Here is a 20,246-nt window from a genome sequence, read left to right on the forward strand (position 1 = left end):
GACCTTGCCATAACTGAACATGGCCGAATCTCACCTTTGCCGTCATTGGTAAATTGGCCCTCCCGGCTCCCGTTACTCTCGCATCTTCCCCTTTGCCGGACGTAGCCATGGCGGCCATGAGTTTACTGCAGCGGGCTTCGGTCACTGCGCTGACAGCTCTGTCTGGCGGCCGACTCGGCACGGGACTCGGATTCAGAGGCTTTCTCACCCGCGGCCTTCCGAAGACTGTCGGTGGGTGCTACCCTCGGGAGAGAGCGCAGGCCACGCGGGCGGGGGACACGGGGGAGCCGTTCCCAAGTGACCTTGGTGGGATCCGAGGTGGACAGGACACGCCGGGGCTTTGGGAGAGGCACAGTGCCAACTTGGGAAGGTCTTTCCTACAGTAATCAGATCGTTTAAATTGTTCTTTAGCTCTTGTAAAAACAAAACAAAACAAAAAAACACTTTGCCCTTCACTGTTGGCAGCTGAGGCGGGGAAAGCCCGAGGTAAGACCTGTGTCTCTAAAGGAACAGGTGTGGGGTATGTGGGATGTTTGTTATTGTGTTTTGCGGAGAGAGGCTCGCTTTGTATAATTCAATCTACTTGTAAATCCAGTCGCTTTGTATAATTCAATCTACTTGTAAATCCAGGTTGATTTCATCACTACATATTCACCAGCATTATAGTCTCCTTAGAAAGAAACTTAAAACAATTTCGTGGATTCCTAAAGCTCATTAACTCATGGGCACAATAAGCACCGTGTCCTATGAGTGCTTAGTCCCAAGTCTGCATACTTAACATCCGTGGGCTTCTCAATGACACAATTGACCGTTTGTGAGACTAGAACTTAGTGCACGTGAAACGTTATCCAGAACCTGGTGCCTTGTGTGAGGCCGGGTGGTGCGTCTGTAGTCCCACCACTGGGGAAGCTGAGGCTAGAGGATTGCAAGGTCGAGACCAGCCTTGGCTACAAAGCAAGAAGCTAGATAGTTTTATTTCCGTATTACTGACTTCACTGTGCAAAATAAGGCACCACTTCTAACAAATTAATAATGGCAGCTAATATTAATTGAACATCTGTTAGGTATCAAACACCATTTAAAGGCTCTCAAGTATTTATTTTTTAATCTCCTTAATCAAACATAAACCATACTTTATTTACCCTATGCAATACAAATAGAGAGGAAGTCAAACCTTTACCATGAAGCCCAAAAGATTGTCTCCATCTTAAAAACAGTTTATCTTATTTTACTTCTCTTATACTTTCCCAGTTTAATTTGAATCATGCCATTTCACATAATGAGGTAATACACGTATAGCTTGCTGGAACAGATGAAAAGGACTGGTAATATTCAATAAAGTTCCTGAGAAAGTTTAAACTTAAACTACATGTGCTACATTCCTTGGCAGAATCCTTTTGTAAGCTATTTCTGATTACAGGTATCCTCAAATACGCAAATATAAATCTTTCAAATACTCCCTCAGTTAATATTTGAGTTTAGGTAGAGGAAAGGTGAGGTGAAATGTTATTCCTAAGTTCCTCTTTGTACACTATTCCTTTCTCAAGAGTTCTGTAAGGGGGCTGGGAAGGTGGCTCAGTGGTAGAGCGCTTGCCTTGCATGCATGAGGCCCTGGGTTTGATTCCTCAGCACCACATAAGAAAGGAAAAAAAGCCGGAAGTGGCGCTGTGGCTCAAGTGGTAGAGCGCTAGCCTTGAGCTGAAGAGCTGAGGGACAGCACCCAGGCCCAGAGTTCAGACCTATGACTGGACCCCCCTCCCCCCAACAAAAAGGATCAGTATCAGGAGTGTAGATCCTTTGCCATGGGAACAGGAAGGATCTAATAGATAGATGTCTATTACAAGATGAGTGTTTATCTCTGTAGTATTTTCAAAGGTATTTTGTATCTGTCATTATGGACTGAAGGTTTTAATCTCTTTTATTATGGTTTCATCTATTCCTAAAATAATGTATGCTCCTGAATAGAAGGGAAGCCTTATTTTGTTTTTCCTGGAGCTAAGCTGCTTAACTCAGATCCTGGCTTCTGAATTGAGAAGCTCTATGATCTTGAGTCATCTTGGAACTAAAGTGGAAGGCACTTACTTGCTCATAATTTACATGCCCTTATCTTTTTTTAAAAATGACAGTTTTAACCTAATTCATAGAGTAATTGTGAAGAGTAAATGGGAAAATTTCCAGTACCTGACATAGGCTTTTCTTTTAAAAATATTGGTAAAATGCATACAACATAAAATGTACTGTCTAAATCATTCTAAGTGTGCAATCCAATGGTATTTAATACACTCATAATGCTGTATAACCATCACCATCACCCATAACTCCTTTTATCTAGTGAAACTATATTCACTAAACAAAAACTCTACATCAGCCCCTCACAGCCACCATTCTTTTGTCTCTATGATTTTGGACTACTCTAAATAACTCATAATTGGAATAATCTAGTAGTTGTCCCTTTGTACTTAGCTTATTTCATTTAGCATATCCTCAAAGTTCATCCATTTTGTAGCATATATCAAAATTACTTTTTAAAGCTAGATAATATTTCATTGTATATATATGCATTTACCACTCAGTATCTGAGGCAGACTGGCTCCAGGACACCCACAGATTCCAAAATCATTAGTTATTCAAGTCTCATATAAATGGCTTATGCATATATTCTGTGTATGTCCTCTCATATACTTTAAATTTTCTCAGGATTACTTTATAATACTTAACGTAATGCAGTGCTATATAAATCATTCTATATTGTGTAAGGGCAAATATCAAGGAAAACATATGTGTGTTCACTACAGATGTAATTACAGATGTAATTTTTTTTGGGGGGGAGGTCAGTAGTGGGGCTTGAACTCTAGGCCTGGGTGCTGTCTCTGAGCTCTTTAGCTTGACACCACTTGAGCCACAGTGCCACTTCCGGCCTTTTTTCACTGTTTATGTAGTGTTGAGGAATCAAACCCAGGGCCTCATGCATGCGAGGCAAGCACTCTACTGCTGAGCCACCTTCCCAATCCCCAGATGTAATTCTTTTTCCAATACTTTCCATTTATGGTTGGTTGAATCCAAGGAAGTAGAGTTCATAGATACAAAGGCTCCACTGTCTACTCATTTTCTGTGGACATTTGAATTGCTTCTGTGTTTTTGCTATTGTGAATAATGCTGTGAGCATGCTTCTACAAATGTCTCCTTGAGATTTCACTTTCATTTCTTTTGGGTATAGACACAGAAGTAGAATAACCTTTTCATAGAGTAGTCCTATATTTAATGTTTTTGAGGTATTGCCTGGAATGGCTATACCATTTTGCATTGTTACCAGCAGTACAAGAGATCAAAATTTTTTGCGTTCTCACCAACACTGGTTGTTTTCTGGACTATATACTTATTTATTGTATAGTGCTAAGGTTTGAACCCTTAGCCTTGTGATTACTAGTTAAGGCCTATCTTGTTTGATCCCTGCTCCCATCCCTTTTCTTTATTTTGTTTTTGAGATAGGGTCTCATTAGGTTTACCCAAGATGGCCTCAAACAGCCATCCTCTGCCCTCTGCCTTCTGAGTAACTGGGATTAGAAATGGGTACCACCACACCCAGCTGGATTTCTGTTTTTTGTCTTTTTAAAAATTTGCCGGGCGCCGGTGGCTCACGCCTGTAATCCTAGCTACTCAGGAGGCTGAGATCTGAGAATTGCGGTTCAAAACCAGCCCGGGCAGGAAAGACCGTGAGACTCCTATCTCCAATAAACCACTAGAAAACCGGAAGTGGCGCTGTAGCTCAAGTGGTAGAGCGCTAGCCTTGAGCTGAAGAGCTGAGGGACAGCGCCCAGGCCCAGAGTTCAAGCCCCATGACCGACAAAAAAAAAAAAAAAAAAAAATTTGCTTGTTTTTTATGGTACTAGGGTTTGAATTCAGAGTCTTCCATTTGCTAGGTAGATGCTCTACTGCAAAGCCACATCTCCACCTATTATGTATTGGTTATTTTCAAGATAGGATCTGGAAACATAGCCCAACCACTATTCTTCAATTTTATGCTGCATGGGTGCACAGGTGTACACCACTACATCAAGCTTTTTTTCATTGAGTTGGACTCTTGAGAACGTTACTGCCCAGATTAGCCTAGAATCACAATTTTCCTGATCTTAGCCTCCTACATGACTTGGAATAAAAGGCACATGCCACTATACCTATATGTTGGTTGAAAAGGGTTTGATGAACTTTTTGCCTAAGCTCCCCTTGAATCATGATCCTCCTGATCTCAGTCTCCAAGAAGCCAGTGACTGGTTGAATTCTTGCAGTAACCTTCCTACTAGGTAGGCAGTAGTGGCTCATTGTAGTTTTAATTTGCATTTCCTTAATGATTAATGTTGAACATCTTCTATGTTTTAATTTCTACTTTCATACAAGTCATTGTGTTTTGAGTTGGTTTATTGTTGAATTTTAGCAGTTTTCGATTCTCGGTATCAATCCCTTATCAAATACATAAATTTCAAGTATTTTCTCTCTTTATATGGAGAAAAATTTTATTCTGTTAATAGTATCACTAGGTGTACAAAATTTATATTTTTCCTTAAGTCCAATTTATTTTTGCCTTCCCTAACATTTTTTTTGGGGGGTGGGGTCCAGTCGTGGGGCCTGAACTCTGGGCCTGGACGCTGTCCCTCAGCTCTTCAGCTCAAGGCTAGCGCCCTACCACTTGAGCCACAGTGCCACTTCCGGCTTTTTTTTCTTTTTGCTTATGTGGTGCTGAGGAATCAAACCCAGGGCCTCATGCATGCAAGGCAAGTGCTCTACCACTGAGCCACCTTCCCAGCCCAACATTTTTTTTTTTTACAGATCCCTCTTGGCCACACTTCTTTTCCCTATTGCTATCATATTGTTCTTCATTGTGAAAGCCTTTTTCAGAAAGCAAACAGATTAAAAATCGTGTTTACCCAATTAAATTATTTATTAAACATCAGATACAAAAGAATTCCAATGGTGGGCATTTAAGCTTCTCCTCTACTGCAAAGAACTTTAAAGTCTTATGAGCAGAGTGCTGGTGGCTCATGCCTGTTATCCTAGCTACTAAGGAGGCTGAGATCTGAGGATCAAGGTTCAAAGCCAGCCCAGGCAGGAAAATCTATCTCCAATTAACCACCAGAAAACCGAACTTGGCACTATGGCTCAAGTGGTAGAGCGCTAGCCTTGATCTGAAGAGCACAGAGACAGCACCGGAGTCCAGACTTCAAGCCCCGTGACCGACAAAAAAAGAAAGGGGGGGCTGGGAAGGTGGCTCAGTGGTAGAGTGCTTGCCTTGCATGCATGAGACCCTGGGTTTGATTTCTCAGTACCACATAAGCAGAAAAAGCCAGAAGTGGCACTGTGGCTCAAGTGGTAGAGTGCTAGCCTTGAGCTGAAGAGCTGAGGGACAGCGCCCTATGCTGGTAGCTCATGCCTGTAATCCTATCTACTCAGAAGTCTGAGATCTGAAGTCTGAAATCAGAGGATTCCGAGTTTAAGCCATTTTGGGGAAGGAAAGTCTGTGAGACTCTTACGTCCAATTAACCACCAAAAAGTCAGAAGTAGAGCTGTGGCTCAAGTGGTAGAACACTACTAGCCTTGAGGAAAAAAATCTTAGGGACAGGCCCAAATTCAAGTCCTAGGATGGTACACCTGCACACCCATACACAGTTGAAGACTGACATACACAAATTATTCTTTTAAAGGTGAGATAGGTTATGCTGTGGTTTGGATAAATATCCTTCAAAGGCACATGTGTAAAAGGGTTGGTCCCAGTCTGTGGTTTTATTGGAAATTGGTAGATGGAGTCTTTCACAGGTGAGGCCTAGAAGGAAGTCCTCTCATTAAAGTGTCCCTTGAAGAAGTTAGTGGGACTGAAGCCCCTATTCTCTTTGCTTTCCAGCTATCATGATATAAAAAGCTTGCTCCCCACCATGATATATCTTGCCCCAGATCTAAAAGCAACAGGGCCTCTTCACCATGAATGGAATCACTGAGCCAAAGTAGACTTTCCTCTTCTTAATTTATCTCAAATATTTGTTACAGTAAAGTTGACTACCACAGACATATAAGCATAGTTATTTACAGTAATTCAGACAGGGAACATACAGCATTTTATCTAAATCATGGAAATAGGGTTTTTTTGTTTTTGTTTATTAGTGCTGGTCCTGGGACTTGAACTCAGGGCCTAGACACCACCCTTGAGTTCTGTTTTTGTTCAAGATTAGTGCTCTACCACTTAAGCCACAGCTCCACTTTCAACTTCTGGTGGTTAATTAGAGATGAGTCACAGGGACTTTCCAACCTTATCTGGCTTCAGACCACAATCCTCACCCTCCTATGTAGCTAGGATTACAGGTGTGAGCCACCTACCAGTGCCTTGCGATGGCCAGTTTTTGATGTTATCTTTAAAACACAAAAATTTCCTATAGTAGTTTATTCAGCCCTCACAAATATCACAGGAAAGATTTAAATAACTTTCTTGAGGTTATTTTTACATTAAAAATGTAGTTTGAAGACTTAGACCTATATAATTTATGAATAACTAATTGAGAAATTCGAGGGTTTAGACATGGAAGATGCTTGTTTTAGTGGTTAGAAGAACTGACTTCAAGAAAATCTGGCAGTTACATGGTTGTAAGTTATGTTTGTCCTAATATTTTTAGAATATAATCAGATGACTCAGAACATTTTTTAAAAGTTTAATGAAATAGATGTTAGAGTTCTTACTAGTAATAACAGTTACCTGTTACCTTGAATGACATGAGTATTTAACTGGTAATTTTGCATAAAGAAAGAACAAACAGTTGCTAATTGCTTTAATATTCATGGTATTAAAATGCAACCAGACCAGGCTTTCTTCCATGGTTCTTTTTTTTTTTTTTTTTTTTTTTGGTCAGTTATGGGGCTTGAATTCTGGGCCTGAGCTCTGTCCCTCAGCTCTTCAGCTCAAGGAGAACGCTCTACCACTTGAGCTGCAGTGCCACTTCCAGCTTTCTGAGTGTTTATTGGAGATAAGAGTTTCATGGACTTTCCTGCCCAGGCTGGCTTTGAACCGTGATCCTCAATCTCAGCCTCCAGAGTAGCTAGAATTACAGCGTGAGCCACCGGCGCCCAGTTCCATGGTTCTTTTTAAAATTACATTTCTATATAATTGTCATCAGAGTCCCTAAAACCACATATAGTTTAATATCACTCCCCATACTCCATATGTGAGTTTAGAGCACATTGTCTCATCTTAGTAAATGCTGTGTGCTTTTAGGGATTTGATAAAAGATCTCTACTGATATTTAATATGCTTAAGGAATGAAATTCAGCATAGAAGTAGTGCTCCTTGGTCAAAAGGCAGAAGATAGGGTAAGGAACACATTCATGTTTTGTGCTTGTAATTGTAGTACATCAAATTAAGATTAAATTTACTTTTGGCTTTTTTGTGTGTGTGTGAACAACTAAATTTGAGGGAATCCAGGTAGGATTCCCACTTATACTTACCACTTACTTATAATAAAGTTAGAAGCCTTTTAAATTTAGCCTTTTGAAATATGTCTGAAGAATTTTGGCATCCTGTGCCATTCAGTGTTAAACACTGTTGTAGAAATGGCTTTATGTTTTGGAGATTCAACAAGTCAGCTATTTTGCAGGGCTTTTAAAAGATCCTTTTGGTGGTATACTGCACTAATGAATCATCATCTTTTAGGCATAATAGGCCAGTCCATTACCCATTACAAATTCATCTAAAGTGGTCCTTTTCTCAGTTTGTAGACACCTTTCTCCTAACTCCTCCTCCATCTTGTCTAAACAGAACTTTCCTTCTAAGTCTGTTCACTTCTATTGTATAATTGTTCTACTAATGCACAGTTTCTTCCCTTTGTTACTCTTCTAGATTTATGTTACTTGTTTAGTGTCCATTTTTCCAAACAAGATCTATACCCCTCTTAGACTAAAGTCTTAGCTTGGGATTTGTATATAGTAGGCATTTAAATATTTATGGAATTAAATTAAATATTTTTGAATAAATGAGCCATAGTATTACCCAGCTATTTTCTTCATCTAGTCTACTAAAGCTTCTCTAATAGTATCTTTTAAGTGATTTGCTGAAATCTACACTTACTTGAATTCTCCTAATCTTGTTATTTTAGAAGCCTTAGTAGTATGAATTACACTTATTAAATTCATACTGGCTTCTAAACCTCTCATGCATTAATCTCTCAAATTCATTGCAAGTTAATATAAATGACACCAAATTTAAGACCAAATTCAAAACATTTATAGGTAAAAGTAGCAGTGATGAAGGGCCAGGTATAGTGACAATTGCCTATAATCCCAGCTACTCAGAAAATGAAGACAGAGATAGGCAAGTTCAGGACCAACCTGGGCAAAAGATCACCAAGATTTCATCTCAATACATAAGCCAGAAGTAGTGGTGTCTGCCTATTATCCCCACTCTGTAGGATCTGAGGCCAACCCCCAGGCAAAAGCACAAGATCCAAATTGAAAAATAGGTAAAAGCAAAAAGGATGAGGATATAAGCTTAAGTTGTAGGGTGGCTGCTTATCAAGCTGAGACCCTGCGTTCAAACTCCAGTATAACCAAGAAAAAGAGTAGTACCAGTTAAAACAAAACCCAGTTTTACTTCTGCCCTGTAGGTTCTGCATCCTCATATCTAATCAGTCACAGATCAAAAATATCCAAAAAAAATGGTTTATAACTACACATGTACAGTCTTTGTTCTCATTTCCATAACAGTACAATACATAGCATTCACTGTATGTGATATTAGCTATTCTGAATAATCCAGAAATTAAAATATGTGGCAGAATGTGCATAAGTTATGTGCAGATACATCATTATATTATATAAAGGACTTGAGCATCTACAGATTATGTTATCTGTAGGGGTCCAGGAGCCAAACCTTCATGGATACCTGTACTGAAGGATGACTCTCTACACATTACACCAGTGCAGATTGAGGGGAAGTCTCAGCTGATGAAGGGCAGTGTTGGCTTCTGGGAGAAAAAGATGTCCTCTGGGTCCAAAGGATAGTTTTCAGAAATGAAGAGAGCATTTCGCACCTTAAATGTGAACAAAGGATGCAGATATTTCTGATATCTATGACTGAAATTCCTTAGTTGGAAATGAACGTTTTTGTTTTCAGCATGACTCATGTAAAATTTGAGTTCAGATGCCCAGCAGAAGCATAGTAATCTTGTTTTTTCCCTACAGCCATAGATGCCTTTCTCTGCTCCCAGAGGGAGACTTAAAAGATCTGTAGTGATCTTTACAGACCTCCAAGAAAGCAAAAGCTTGTCTAAGAAAGAGGATCCATCAGTGAAGTTCTGCCTCATCTTATTTGTAGGAAGGATTGATTATGTTCCACTAGGGGATAATTTGAAGAGGAGGATATTTTTAATCAGAAGTAGCTTATAAGTGAAATTTATCAAGATAAGAGTATACACTTGTAACAAAACTATAGATTTGTTGAATAAATACTGCTGGTCCTTTCTGGTTTTTTTGTTTTGTTTTGTTTTGTTTTGGTTGGTCGTGGGGCTTGAACTCTGGGCTTGGGCGAGATCCCTGCGCTCTTCAACTCAAGATGTGTGCTCTACCACTAGAGCCACAGTACCACTTCTGGTTTTCTAGTGGTTTTTATTGGAGATAGGAGTCTCACGGACTTTCCTGCCTGGGCTGGCTTTGAACCGAGATCCTCAGATCTCAGCCTCCTGAGTAGCTAGGATTACAGGCATGAGCCACCAGCACCGGGCTAGATGTTTCTTTAACATAAGATAAAGCTATATAGTGGTAGAGTGCTTGACTACTATGTGTGGATGGCCTGGGGATTGATCCCTAGCACAGGGAAAAAAATAAAAGAGGAATAGATAATAAATCAGTCTTTGTTTGAAGATATCCCACCTACTGTGGCCTTAGTTCCCAAAGCATTTTAAAATCTTATGTCTTATTGAACATTTATATACTTGTCTTATAGTCTGATTTTATCACATAACAGTACATCTGCATGAATCTTACCTAAAGTAGTGTAATCTAATAATTCCAGCTCCTGTGCGACAGAGTTCAGACCATGGGAAAAGACTGTTTATCATCAAACCTTCTTCCTTCTATGACAAGCGTTTTTTGAAATTATTGGTGAGTTAATTTTTTTTGTTGAGCTCAAATCTTGGCATACATACAGGAAAAATTACTGTTTTCTTTTTAGAAAATGTCTTTGTTTTTTTAATAAGAGATTTGATTTATAATTTAAAATTTCCTTCCTCAGAAGACACTGTATAGTAAAATCTGATTTGCTACTAAATTGTTTTTTAAATTAATGAAAACTTTCTTCAAAAAAAAGATTAATACTAATTGAAGGTAAAACTTAAGTCTTTTTTTGTAGTATACTGAGTTCTGAAAGTAGTGTGTTCCCTGCTTGAAAGAAGAGAAAAACAAGACTTCAAGACTCAGAATGTATCTTTGTGGTTCAGTGCCTGCTTATCATGTTTCTGGCCCTGGTTCCATTTCCAGTGTACACACACAGACACAGACACACACACACACACAGAGACACTCATACAGAAAAAAATTACAAAGCAAAAATTGATATATATAAAGATGATTGCTAAATACACTTTAAATTACCAAGGAACTTCTGGAAAGACTCTTTCTAAATAAGCTCTTATTTTGGCATGTGATTTTTTAAATTTATATGTTATTATTTGGGAACATTAACGTCAGAGTGATACTGACCTATAATACAACTTTAATTTAGAGATAATAGTCTTATTTACAGTATTAACTGTATGTTTGTATTTCAGTGCTCTGGGCAAACAAACAAAAAAACACAGAGGCCCAGAAAAGAGGAGATTGTTTGGGCTTCCTGCCAGTCCTGGGAGCTGGTTGGAGCTGGTTTGAGATCTTCTCTTGCCTTTCCTTTATGCTGCACCCCCTCTTTGTCCCCTGATTGAGCTTCCTCTTGCCATAACTAAATCAAACCCCTTTTGTACTTTTTAGCTTTATTCTTTTTTTTTTTTTTTTTGTCGGTCATGGGGCCTGAACTCTGGGCCTGAGCACTGTCCCTCAGCTCTTCAGCTCAAGGCTAGCGCCCTACCACTTGAGCCACAGCACCACTTCCAGCTTTTTCTGCATATGTGGTGCTGAGGAATCGAACCCTCATGCATGCAAGGCAAGCACTCTACCATTGAGCCACCTTCCCAGCTCCTAGCTTTATTCTTAATACAGAAAATTTTAACTTTAATTATAATGCCTTAACCAAATAGTAAAAAGTCACATATTATTGTAATATACTTTTACAATTAATCTCTTTTTTTTTTAACCTCAGTTTTGGTGAAAATATAGGATCTGAAGGCTAGAATAAAATAGCATCACACAAATGAATTGTTTGATTCTGTATCTCCAATTTTATTTTGCAAACTTTAAAAGGCAATTATGAGAGGATTATTTGAGTGTGAAGAGAATTATGAGATGACCATGAGCTGTTTATTTTTAAATTTTTACAGAGATTCTACTTATTGTTGACTGGAATACCAGTAGTAATTGGCATCACTCTGCTGAATGTATTTATTGGTAAGTTCTCCTTCATTGCTGATACCATCCAAATGTTAAACTTTTAAAACAAATGAACATTTATTTTTTAAATGGAAATTGTTAATAGCAAAATGAAAAACTTTAGTCAATAAAATAAGCATAAGCAAGCCAAAGATAAATTCATCCTCATAATTCATTAGGATTATTGTAATCCTCTAAAAACTAATGGTATTAAAGATAGTAAACATTAGATTTTCATGGGAAATGCTATTCAGAATATTTCTAACGTCTTGAATCCTAAAATATTTTATTTAGTAGGTATATAAAAGACCAGATAAAATAATGTGTTTTATTATGTCTTGTAATATCCTGTAGAAACAGTTTGGATGTGGTGGTGTATACCTGCTGTCCAAGTACTGGGAAGGCTGAGGCAGGAGGATCATGAGTTCAGGGCCAGCCTGAGCTACACAGACTGACCAAGAAGAGGGTGGGAAGGGGCAGCTCTCATAGACAATGCCTATGCCCAGAAGATGCTAAAAAATATCCAACAAATAAATTGGTTTTCACCTAGATCAAAGCAAATTTCAAAAATTAAGTCTTCAGTAGTACAGATTAAGGAAAGAAGAAAAATGATTTTAACATAAAGTTAATTTATTGGTAAATAATTACTATGGGGCTTCACAGAGTGACTTATACCTGTAATCCCAAAAAGCAGAGGTGAAAATGGGATGTATGGTGAAAGGCCAGCCCTGGAAAACCCTATCTAAAAATTAAAGCCCAAAAGGCTAAGATCATGTCTCAGATGATGAGTACTTGCTCACAAAGGTTCTGTATTCAATCCTCAATAATTGTCTCTACCCAAGGAAAATTAATATAATAGATTCCATTTTCTCTTATTAGGTGAAGCTGAATTAGCAGAAATACCAGAAGGCTATATTCCAGAACACTGGGAATATTACAAGGTCTGTAGAGATCTTTGAATTATCTTCTATTAGTTGTCCTGTCAGGCAATTGTGGGGTACAGCTTTATAGTCAATATTTAGTATCACGTATATGACACATTATTTTTTTTACAATCAAATGCTCTGGATACTTTATTACCTTTTATTAAATTTATCATTTTCCTAAAGATTATACAATGTGTTCTCAACCTACTAGTGTAAAAGAATTTACCCTAAATTTATTGCCATAGGAAAGATGTTTTAAATACTTAAGCTAAGCTGTCATTGTTGAGCACATACTGTGTAGCAAGCACCATGACTAGAGTTATGCAAATATCACCTCATCTCACATAAATTAAAAGGTAACTGTTACTCCCTGTGGAGGGATGAGCAAACTTAGATTTCATGGGATTAAGTTACCTATATATATTGGAACCTAGTCACTATACTATATTGCCATTACCATCAAAACTCATAACTTTCTTTACAGGCATTGAGAAATGGCCTTAAGTAGGTTGTTTCTTATTAAATTTTATTACCTAAATAAGTCATATATTTTAAAAAATTGTTACATTATTAAATTTTCAGGTAAACTAGCTGGGCAAGGTGACTCATGCCTTTAATTCCAGTTCTTTGGGGAGACCAGATTGGTGTCAGTAAGGAGGAAATAATTTTGTGAGACAGTTGGGCACCAGTGGTTCACACTTTTAATCCCAGCCACTCAAGAGCCTGATATATAAAGATTGAAATCTTGAAATAAACAGGAAAGTCTGTGAGACTCATCTCCAATTAACCATCATAAAAGCCAGAAGTGAAGCTGTGACTCAAATGGTAGAGCTCCACTGTTGAGTGAAAATCCTAGGGAACAGCACCCATTCCCTGAGTTCAAGCTCCATAACTGACACACCCGCATGTACACACACATGTGCATGTGCACACACATGCACTCACACACACACACACACACACAATTAGATACACTGTCTTAGTCTAAAAGCTAGGTGTGGTGTTGTGTGTCTGACATCCCTCCTATATTGGAAACATAAATGGGAAAATCGCAGCCCATCTAGGTGGGACCTGGAGGTACAGGACCAGGAATTATTACTATCACTGTATCTGAAAAATTACTAAAGCAAAGAAGGAATGGGAGTGTGGAGCAAGTATTAGGCCCTTGCTTCAAACCTCAAATCCAACATGTATTTCTTTTTTTTTGTTGGTGGTTGTGAGGCTTGAACTCTGGGCCTGGGCGCTGTCCCTGAGCTCTTCAGCTCAAGGCGAGCACTCTACCACTTGAGCCACAGCACCACTTCCTATTGTTCCAAACCTCAATGTCACCAAAAAGAAAATTTTTTTTAAAGTTTACTTTTGTTTGGATCAAACTGGGTTTGTCTCCTGCCTTGGCCAGGTAGGGCACTGCAACTTAGTGTAATGAGAAAGAACACAGGCTTTCATCAGACAGACTTGTATGAATGTTATCTCTGTCATGTGGTTGCAAATTTGTGTACTTTGTTCCTCTCTAAAGTAGGGGCAAAAATAGTATCTACCTCACTGATTAAAATTACTCAGAACATGAAACAGTTGACATTTAGTAGGTGTTACAAGTTTGGCCAACTGAAATTTTTTTTTGTTGGTGGTGGTGGTAGTGGTGGTGGTAATACTGAAGAGATGGTGATTTTAAATAATAGTCAACTAGAAATTCAAAATCTTTGTTCAAAAACTAATTTTAAGTATTTTTTTCTTGTAGCATCCTATATCAAGATGGATTGCACGTATTTTCTTTGAAAGTCCTGAAAAGAATTATGAAAAAACATTGGCTATACTTCAGATGGAATCTGAAAAGACTGACTTACGGTAAGAAAAGGGGATGGGAAAGAAAAATTGTTTCCTTAGGTTGCAAACCACAAGAAAAAAATGTAAAACTTTCAGCTCTATTGTAAATGGATGCAGGGAGAAGAGAGAGTTAGCCTCACCAGATCACCAGACTGACTACTGGGACATGGGATCTATCAGATTCAAAGGAATAATCCCCTTTTCTTTTCTTTTCTTTTTCTTTTTTTTTTTTCGCCAGTGGGCTTGAACTCAGGGCCTGAGCACTGCCTGAGCCTCTCTGTGCTAGCACTCTACCATTTGAGCCATAGTACCACTTCCAGCTTTTTCTGTGTATGTGGTACTGAGGAATCAAACCCAGGGCTTCATCATGCTAGACAAGCATTCCTTTTTTTAAAAAAAATACATGTTTTATGTATGAAGCAACTCTGCTTACCTTACCCAGTTTCCTTCCATCTCATGCCTAGTCTCATGTCTCATCTTTAATGATGACTCCTACTTAAGAATTTCTTTTTTTTTTTTTGAGGTGATCAGTTAAATTTACTGTATTATGTAATTATTTATAATTAATTTATTAGCAATAATAAAACTTTGTAACTGCTGCTCTTTGGCAAAAAATGAGAGCACATCCTATAATAATAGGCCCCTTACTGTCTTGCATTCGGGATACCGATGGAGACTAGAGATGGACAGCAGGAAACTGTCCTTCTGTGTAACTCTAGTGATACTCGGGGCAGTGTGTTGTACACACCCATCACAGGTACTGCACAGAAATGTGAAACCCTTTGTACCGCATTTCTCTCTGCTACCATGGCTTCTTGCTACCACAATACATGCTTAGTAAACCCTTCTAGAACATGTAAGGCTGGCCTTCTTATTATTGCTACTTTATAACAAGGTCACCAAACCTTGGCGAGCCTAAATGACATCTCTAAAGTGTCAGCCCAACAAAACCATACTCAATCTAGCCTCTCTGTTTTCCAGTCCCATGTTTACCCTCTAGTCTACATTTGCATTCTCTTCCTATCGCTGGACCAGCCAAGGTCATGGGTAATTAGTCAGGTAGGGATCAGTGTCAGGACACTAATTGCAGCAACACCTTTTGGAACAAGGGTCGTCGATGCAGAATGCCTACATCCTGTTCATTCTCCATGTAAAGAAGGTTGAAAGTCTCCTTGCAACCCCTAGGCCTGGCTCCCCCAGGGAAACTCTTGCAGTCTCGCACTCTGAACTTCAGCTCTACATGGACATGGGAAGCTTCTTCTCGGTAGATCCAATTGGAGCAAAGCTAGTGGTCAGTGTTTCTGCCTTCCTGCACTGGGCAGTCCTGGTACATGTACAGGGGTGTCCCATTCAGCATCTGCTGGACCTCACTACACCGGCCCTCTGGGGGTCCAGCAACCAGCCCAGCTCTCCTTGGGCCTCACTTGTGTTCATCAGTGTGACTTCCTCGGCGCGCGCCCCCGGGGGCAGCAGGATGCAGAGCAGCAGCGGCAGCAGCAGCCCGAGCCCCAGGGCCCAGCACCACTCAAGAATTTCTTATTCCTGGGGCTGGGAAGGTGGCTCAGTGGCAGAGCGCTTGCCTTGCATGCCTGAGGCCCTGGGTTCGATTCCTCAACACCACATAAGCAAAAAGAAAAAAGCCGGAAGTGGCGCTGTGCTCAAGTGGTAGAGCGCTAGCCTTGAGCTGAAGAGCTAAGGGACAGCGCCCAGGCCCAGAGTTCAGGCCCCACGACCAGACCAAAAAAAAAAAAAAAAAAAAAAATTCTTATTCCTATAGGAAATACAATGTATTTAAGAAATATATTTGAATTGTTCAGGGCCTCATACCGAGGGAGATAGTGAGTGCTCATTCAACTATCATTAAAAAAAGAAAAGAAATATATTTTACAGTATAGCTTAGAACTATATAAACACAGGTAGAATGCTCTTATGAACACTGTTTTGCACTTTTTTATTTAAACTAATGTATCTGGTGAACTTCCTATAATAGCATAAATTCATTCATTTTAGTGACTGCACTATATATTTTGGATGAATGTCCGTTAGTTTTTTAACCTGTTCCCTATTGTTGGTATATAGGTTCTTTCCATGTTGTTGTGTTTTTTTCTTTGGTCAGTCATGGAGCTTGAACTCTGGGCCTGGGCGCTTTCCCTGTGCTCTTCAGCTCAAGGCAAGTGCTTTACCGCTTGAGCCACAGCACCACTTCCGGTTTTCTAGTTGTTTATTGGAGATAAGAGTTTCATAGACTTTCCTGTTCGGGCTGGCTTTGAACTGTGATCCTTAGATCTCAGCTTCCTGAGTAGCTAGGATTACAGCCATGAGTCACCAGTGCCCGGCTTTCCATGTTTATTTTAAGACAGTTTTGCTGATATAATATTTGAAAAATTTTATTATTTTGATTTTGTATATCAGATGTGTATCTCTTTCTCTGTAATTTGCCTGATTTGTACGTTAGTCTCTTTTGATTTTGTTCCAGATATGTTTTCACAGCTAATTATTTGTGTTTTAGCAATGAAGAATTTTTTGCTCATAGAATGTTTTGTTGTTGTTTCAAGTAACAAATATATATTAACAGCTATTTCCCTCCTCTCTCCTTTCCTATCTCCCCCAGTACTGGGGATTCATCCCTGGGTTTTGGACATTCTGCACTCTACCATTTATTTCAGCCATACCTCAGTCCTAATATATTATTGAACTCTTACTATACATATATATATATATATATATATATATATATATATATATATATATATATACTTGCTTTTGGGGGTGGAAAGAGGGGGGTCAGTCATGGGGCTTGAACTCTGGGTCAGGGCGCTGTCCCTGAGCTCTTCAGCTCAAGGCGAACGCTCTACCACTTGAGCCACAGCGCCACTTCTGGTTTTCTGGTGGTTAATTGGAGATAAGAGTCTCACCGACATACCTGCCTGGGCTGGTTTTGAACTTTGATCCTCAGATCTCAGCCTCCTGAGTAGCTAAGATTACAGGCATGAGCCACCAGCCCCTGGCTATGACTACATTTGACTTTTTATGTATTTAAATATAAAGTTATTGATAAATATTTTTAATCATTTAATCACTATCATGTTTTTCAATATTTGTCTTTAGCTTCTAGGTTTTGTATCATGCAGAAACAGTATTAGTAATTAAATAAGGAAATACCTTTTCTAAAATTACTTTTTAAAATATTCTTGTTGGAACTAGAGAAGGTTGCTTAGTAGTAGAACATGTGCTTAAAATGCGTAAGACTCCGAGTTCAGTCACCAATACTGGGAAATAATTTTTTGTTTTTTACTAATTTTGAATGTATCTCGGTGTTAGGAGTATGATGTAATTAACAGAAACTCAGATGCACGCATTAAGTTCACTGGATGTGTGACAGAGCACATACCTGTATAACTACCACCCCAAGCAGTGATTTTGATTGTTCTGTAATGTTCTTTTGTGCTTCTTTCCACCCAGCCTAGTAAATACTCATACTTTACTCTTAACCCCAGGCTCTCAATGACCTACTTTCTTCATTCTGTTTAAAATTTTGTGGTTTATAAAAAAAAAGCTATGGGTTAGATGGAAGAAGGTCACTCATAATCCCAACTACCTGCAGGGGCTGAGATCTGAAGATCATGGTTTGAAGTCAACCCAGGCAGGAGAGTCCATGAGAGTCTTTTCTTCAATTAACCTACAAAAAGCTGGAAGTGGAGTTGTAGCTCAATTGGTAGAGCACTAACTTTGAGCAAAAAAAACTCAAGGATGGTGTCCAGGCACTGTGTTCAAGCCCCAGGACTGATAGAAAACAAACAAGAACAAATGAAAAACAGTTATGAAAAAGATTACTAAATTTTGAAAAAGCATGTTATTAGCTGCTTTGTTTCTTAGATACATACATACATATATTGTTGCTATATAGAACTTAAGTACTTAAAAACAGAACAGTAATGTAGTTTGTGCTTAGTAAAAGAAGACTTTTCTGAACTTCAGGAACATACCTTTGAGTTCCAATTAAATGAACAGGTTCTAGAATTCCTTAGATAGAGATCCTAAACAGTTAATGATTGTCAAGAGTCTGGTGAAAATTGTATGTCCACAGAGCTGGGATTGTAGAGGAGAGAATTATCAATTCAGGTGATAGTTTGGTGATATTCCATGGCTAACTACATAAATGTAGATATTATGTACATATATAGATATGAAGATAGTTTGTATATATATATATATATATATATATATATATATATAAGTAGATAGTAACTACAAATGGAGTTAACTATAAATATAGAGTAAAACCCAAATAAATGCTAAATTTTGCTTCTAAGTATAGCCAGGTATATGTACCTGTGTGTATATAAAAGCAAAGATATTCTAGTGGTTATTCTTTGTTTTGTTTTGTTTTTTGGGTCCAGTCGTGGGCCTGAACTCTGGGCCTGGACACTGTCCCTCAGCTCTTTAGCTCAAGGCTAGTGCTCTACCACTTGAGCCACAGTGCCACTTCCGAGTTTTTTTTTGTGCATATGTGGTGCTGAGGAATCGAACCCAGGGCCTCAGGCATGCAAGGTAAGTACTCTACCACTGAGCCACCTTCCCAGCCCTCTAGTGGTTATTCTTTATAGAAATAATGTATTAGGGGGCTGGGAAGGTGGCTCAGTGGTAGAGCGCTTGCCTTGCATGCCTGAGGCCCTGGGTTTCATTCCTCAACACCACATAAGAAAAAAGCCGGAAGTGGTGCTGTGGCTCAAGTGGTAGAGCGCTAGCCTTGAGCTGAAGAGCTGAGGGACAGCGCCCAGGCCCAGAGTTCAGGCCCCATGACCGGACCAAAAAAAAAAAAACAAAAACAAAGAAATAATGTATTAGTTTCTAATTGGACATGCTAACAACACAGTATTGTTGCTCCTTTCCTTACAGGTTACAGGAACTGGAAGTACGAAGACTAATGCGTGCCAGGGGCGATGGACCCTGGTTTCAATATCCAACCATTGATAAGACGCTTATTGATTTTTCTCCAAAGTCAACTCCTGACAACTGATCATTTATTTCTCTAAATACACAGTATATTCTCTCAAGTTGAAAATAAATTAATAAGTACATCTGTGTTTTTGCTCTATGGTAAATGAAAGCTTTTTCTACTGTTCCCTTTCTCAGTGTTGGTTCAGGCAGGTTTTTTATTTTGCTTCGGCTTCACGTTTTTTAAGAAAGTTTAAAGTGGAATAATAAAACCTGGAATCCAAGCATGGTGGCATGTGCCTGTAATCTCAGCTACTTGAGAGATAGAGGTAGGAGGATTATATTCTGTGGCTGGTAGACAGAAGCCTGAGACTATCCGAAGACAAACTAGAAAAGCAAAAGGACCATGGTGGGCCAGGGCTCAAATGGTTGAATGCCTTTATAGCAAGTTTTAGTTCAATCCACAATATTGCCAAAAAAAAAAAAAAGGGGGGGGAAGGAGAAGGAAGAAGAAAAGAAAAAAATCCTGGTAAAATAGCAATCTGAATTCTTGAAGTTGCAGTACCTTTGACAGATTTATGTTTTATTTATCTGGCAAAAACTAACTAGAGAAGTATAACTATGCTAAGTATATTAGGAAGTACAGCTATTTATACATGTGTAGTGCAACTTCTGGAATTTTCAGGAGGTACATGGGATTTTAAGTTGTATTATAAATACTGAACCAACCATATAAAACGTTAGCATGTTAATAAATTTTTAATGAATACTTCAAGTTTATAATGTATTTATATTTTCTTTCTAAGCTGAATATCATTGTAAAACTATTCATGTATCTCTCCACTTTTAAAAATTAGCATAAATTAATTGTATAAAGATGTTCTACTGTGATAGTTACATAATACTTATAACATACTTTGATCAACTACCCCATCTATATCACTCATTCTTCCTCCCTTCTTTCTCCTTTTTTAAGTTTTCAAGTGGGCTCCATTATGCTTTCAAACATAC

The 20,246-nt window shown here is 38.7% G+C and overlaps 1 protein-coding gene across 1 annotated transcript; it reads left to right on the forward strand.

The window, feature by feature from the left end:
- The first annotated feature begins 2 nt into the window (after positions 1 to 2).
- Ndufb5 (NADH:ubiquinone oxidoreductase subunit B5) lies at positions 3 to 19,378 on the forward strand. Its single transcript, XM_070025843.1, has 6 exons — positions 3 to 231; positions 10,043 to 10,131; positions 11,499 to 11,565; positions 12,427 to 12,488; positions 14,212 to 14,318; positions 19,197 to 19,378. The coding sequence occupies exons 1-6, from the start codon at positions 108 to 110 to the stop codon at positions 19,315 to 19,317; spliced, it is 570 nt and encodes a 189-aa protein (XP_069881944.1). The 5' UTR covers positions 3 to 107; the 3' UTR covers positions 19,318 to 19,378.
- Positions 19,379 to 20,246: the final 868 nt, after the last annotated feature.

Source organism: Dipodomys merriami, unplaced genomic scaffold (genome assembly GCF_024711535.1).
Source record: "Dipodomys merriami isolate MVZ:Mamm:240054 unplaced genomic scaffold, mDipMer1.0.p SCAF_173, whole genome shotgun sequence".
Taxonomy (NCBI): domain Eukaryota; kingdom Metazoa; phylum Chordata; class Mammalia; order Rodentia; family Heteromyidae; genus Dipodomys; species Dipodomys merriami.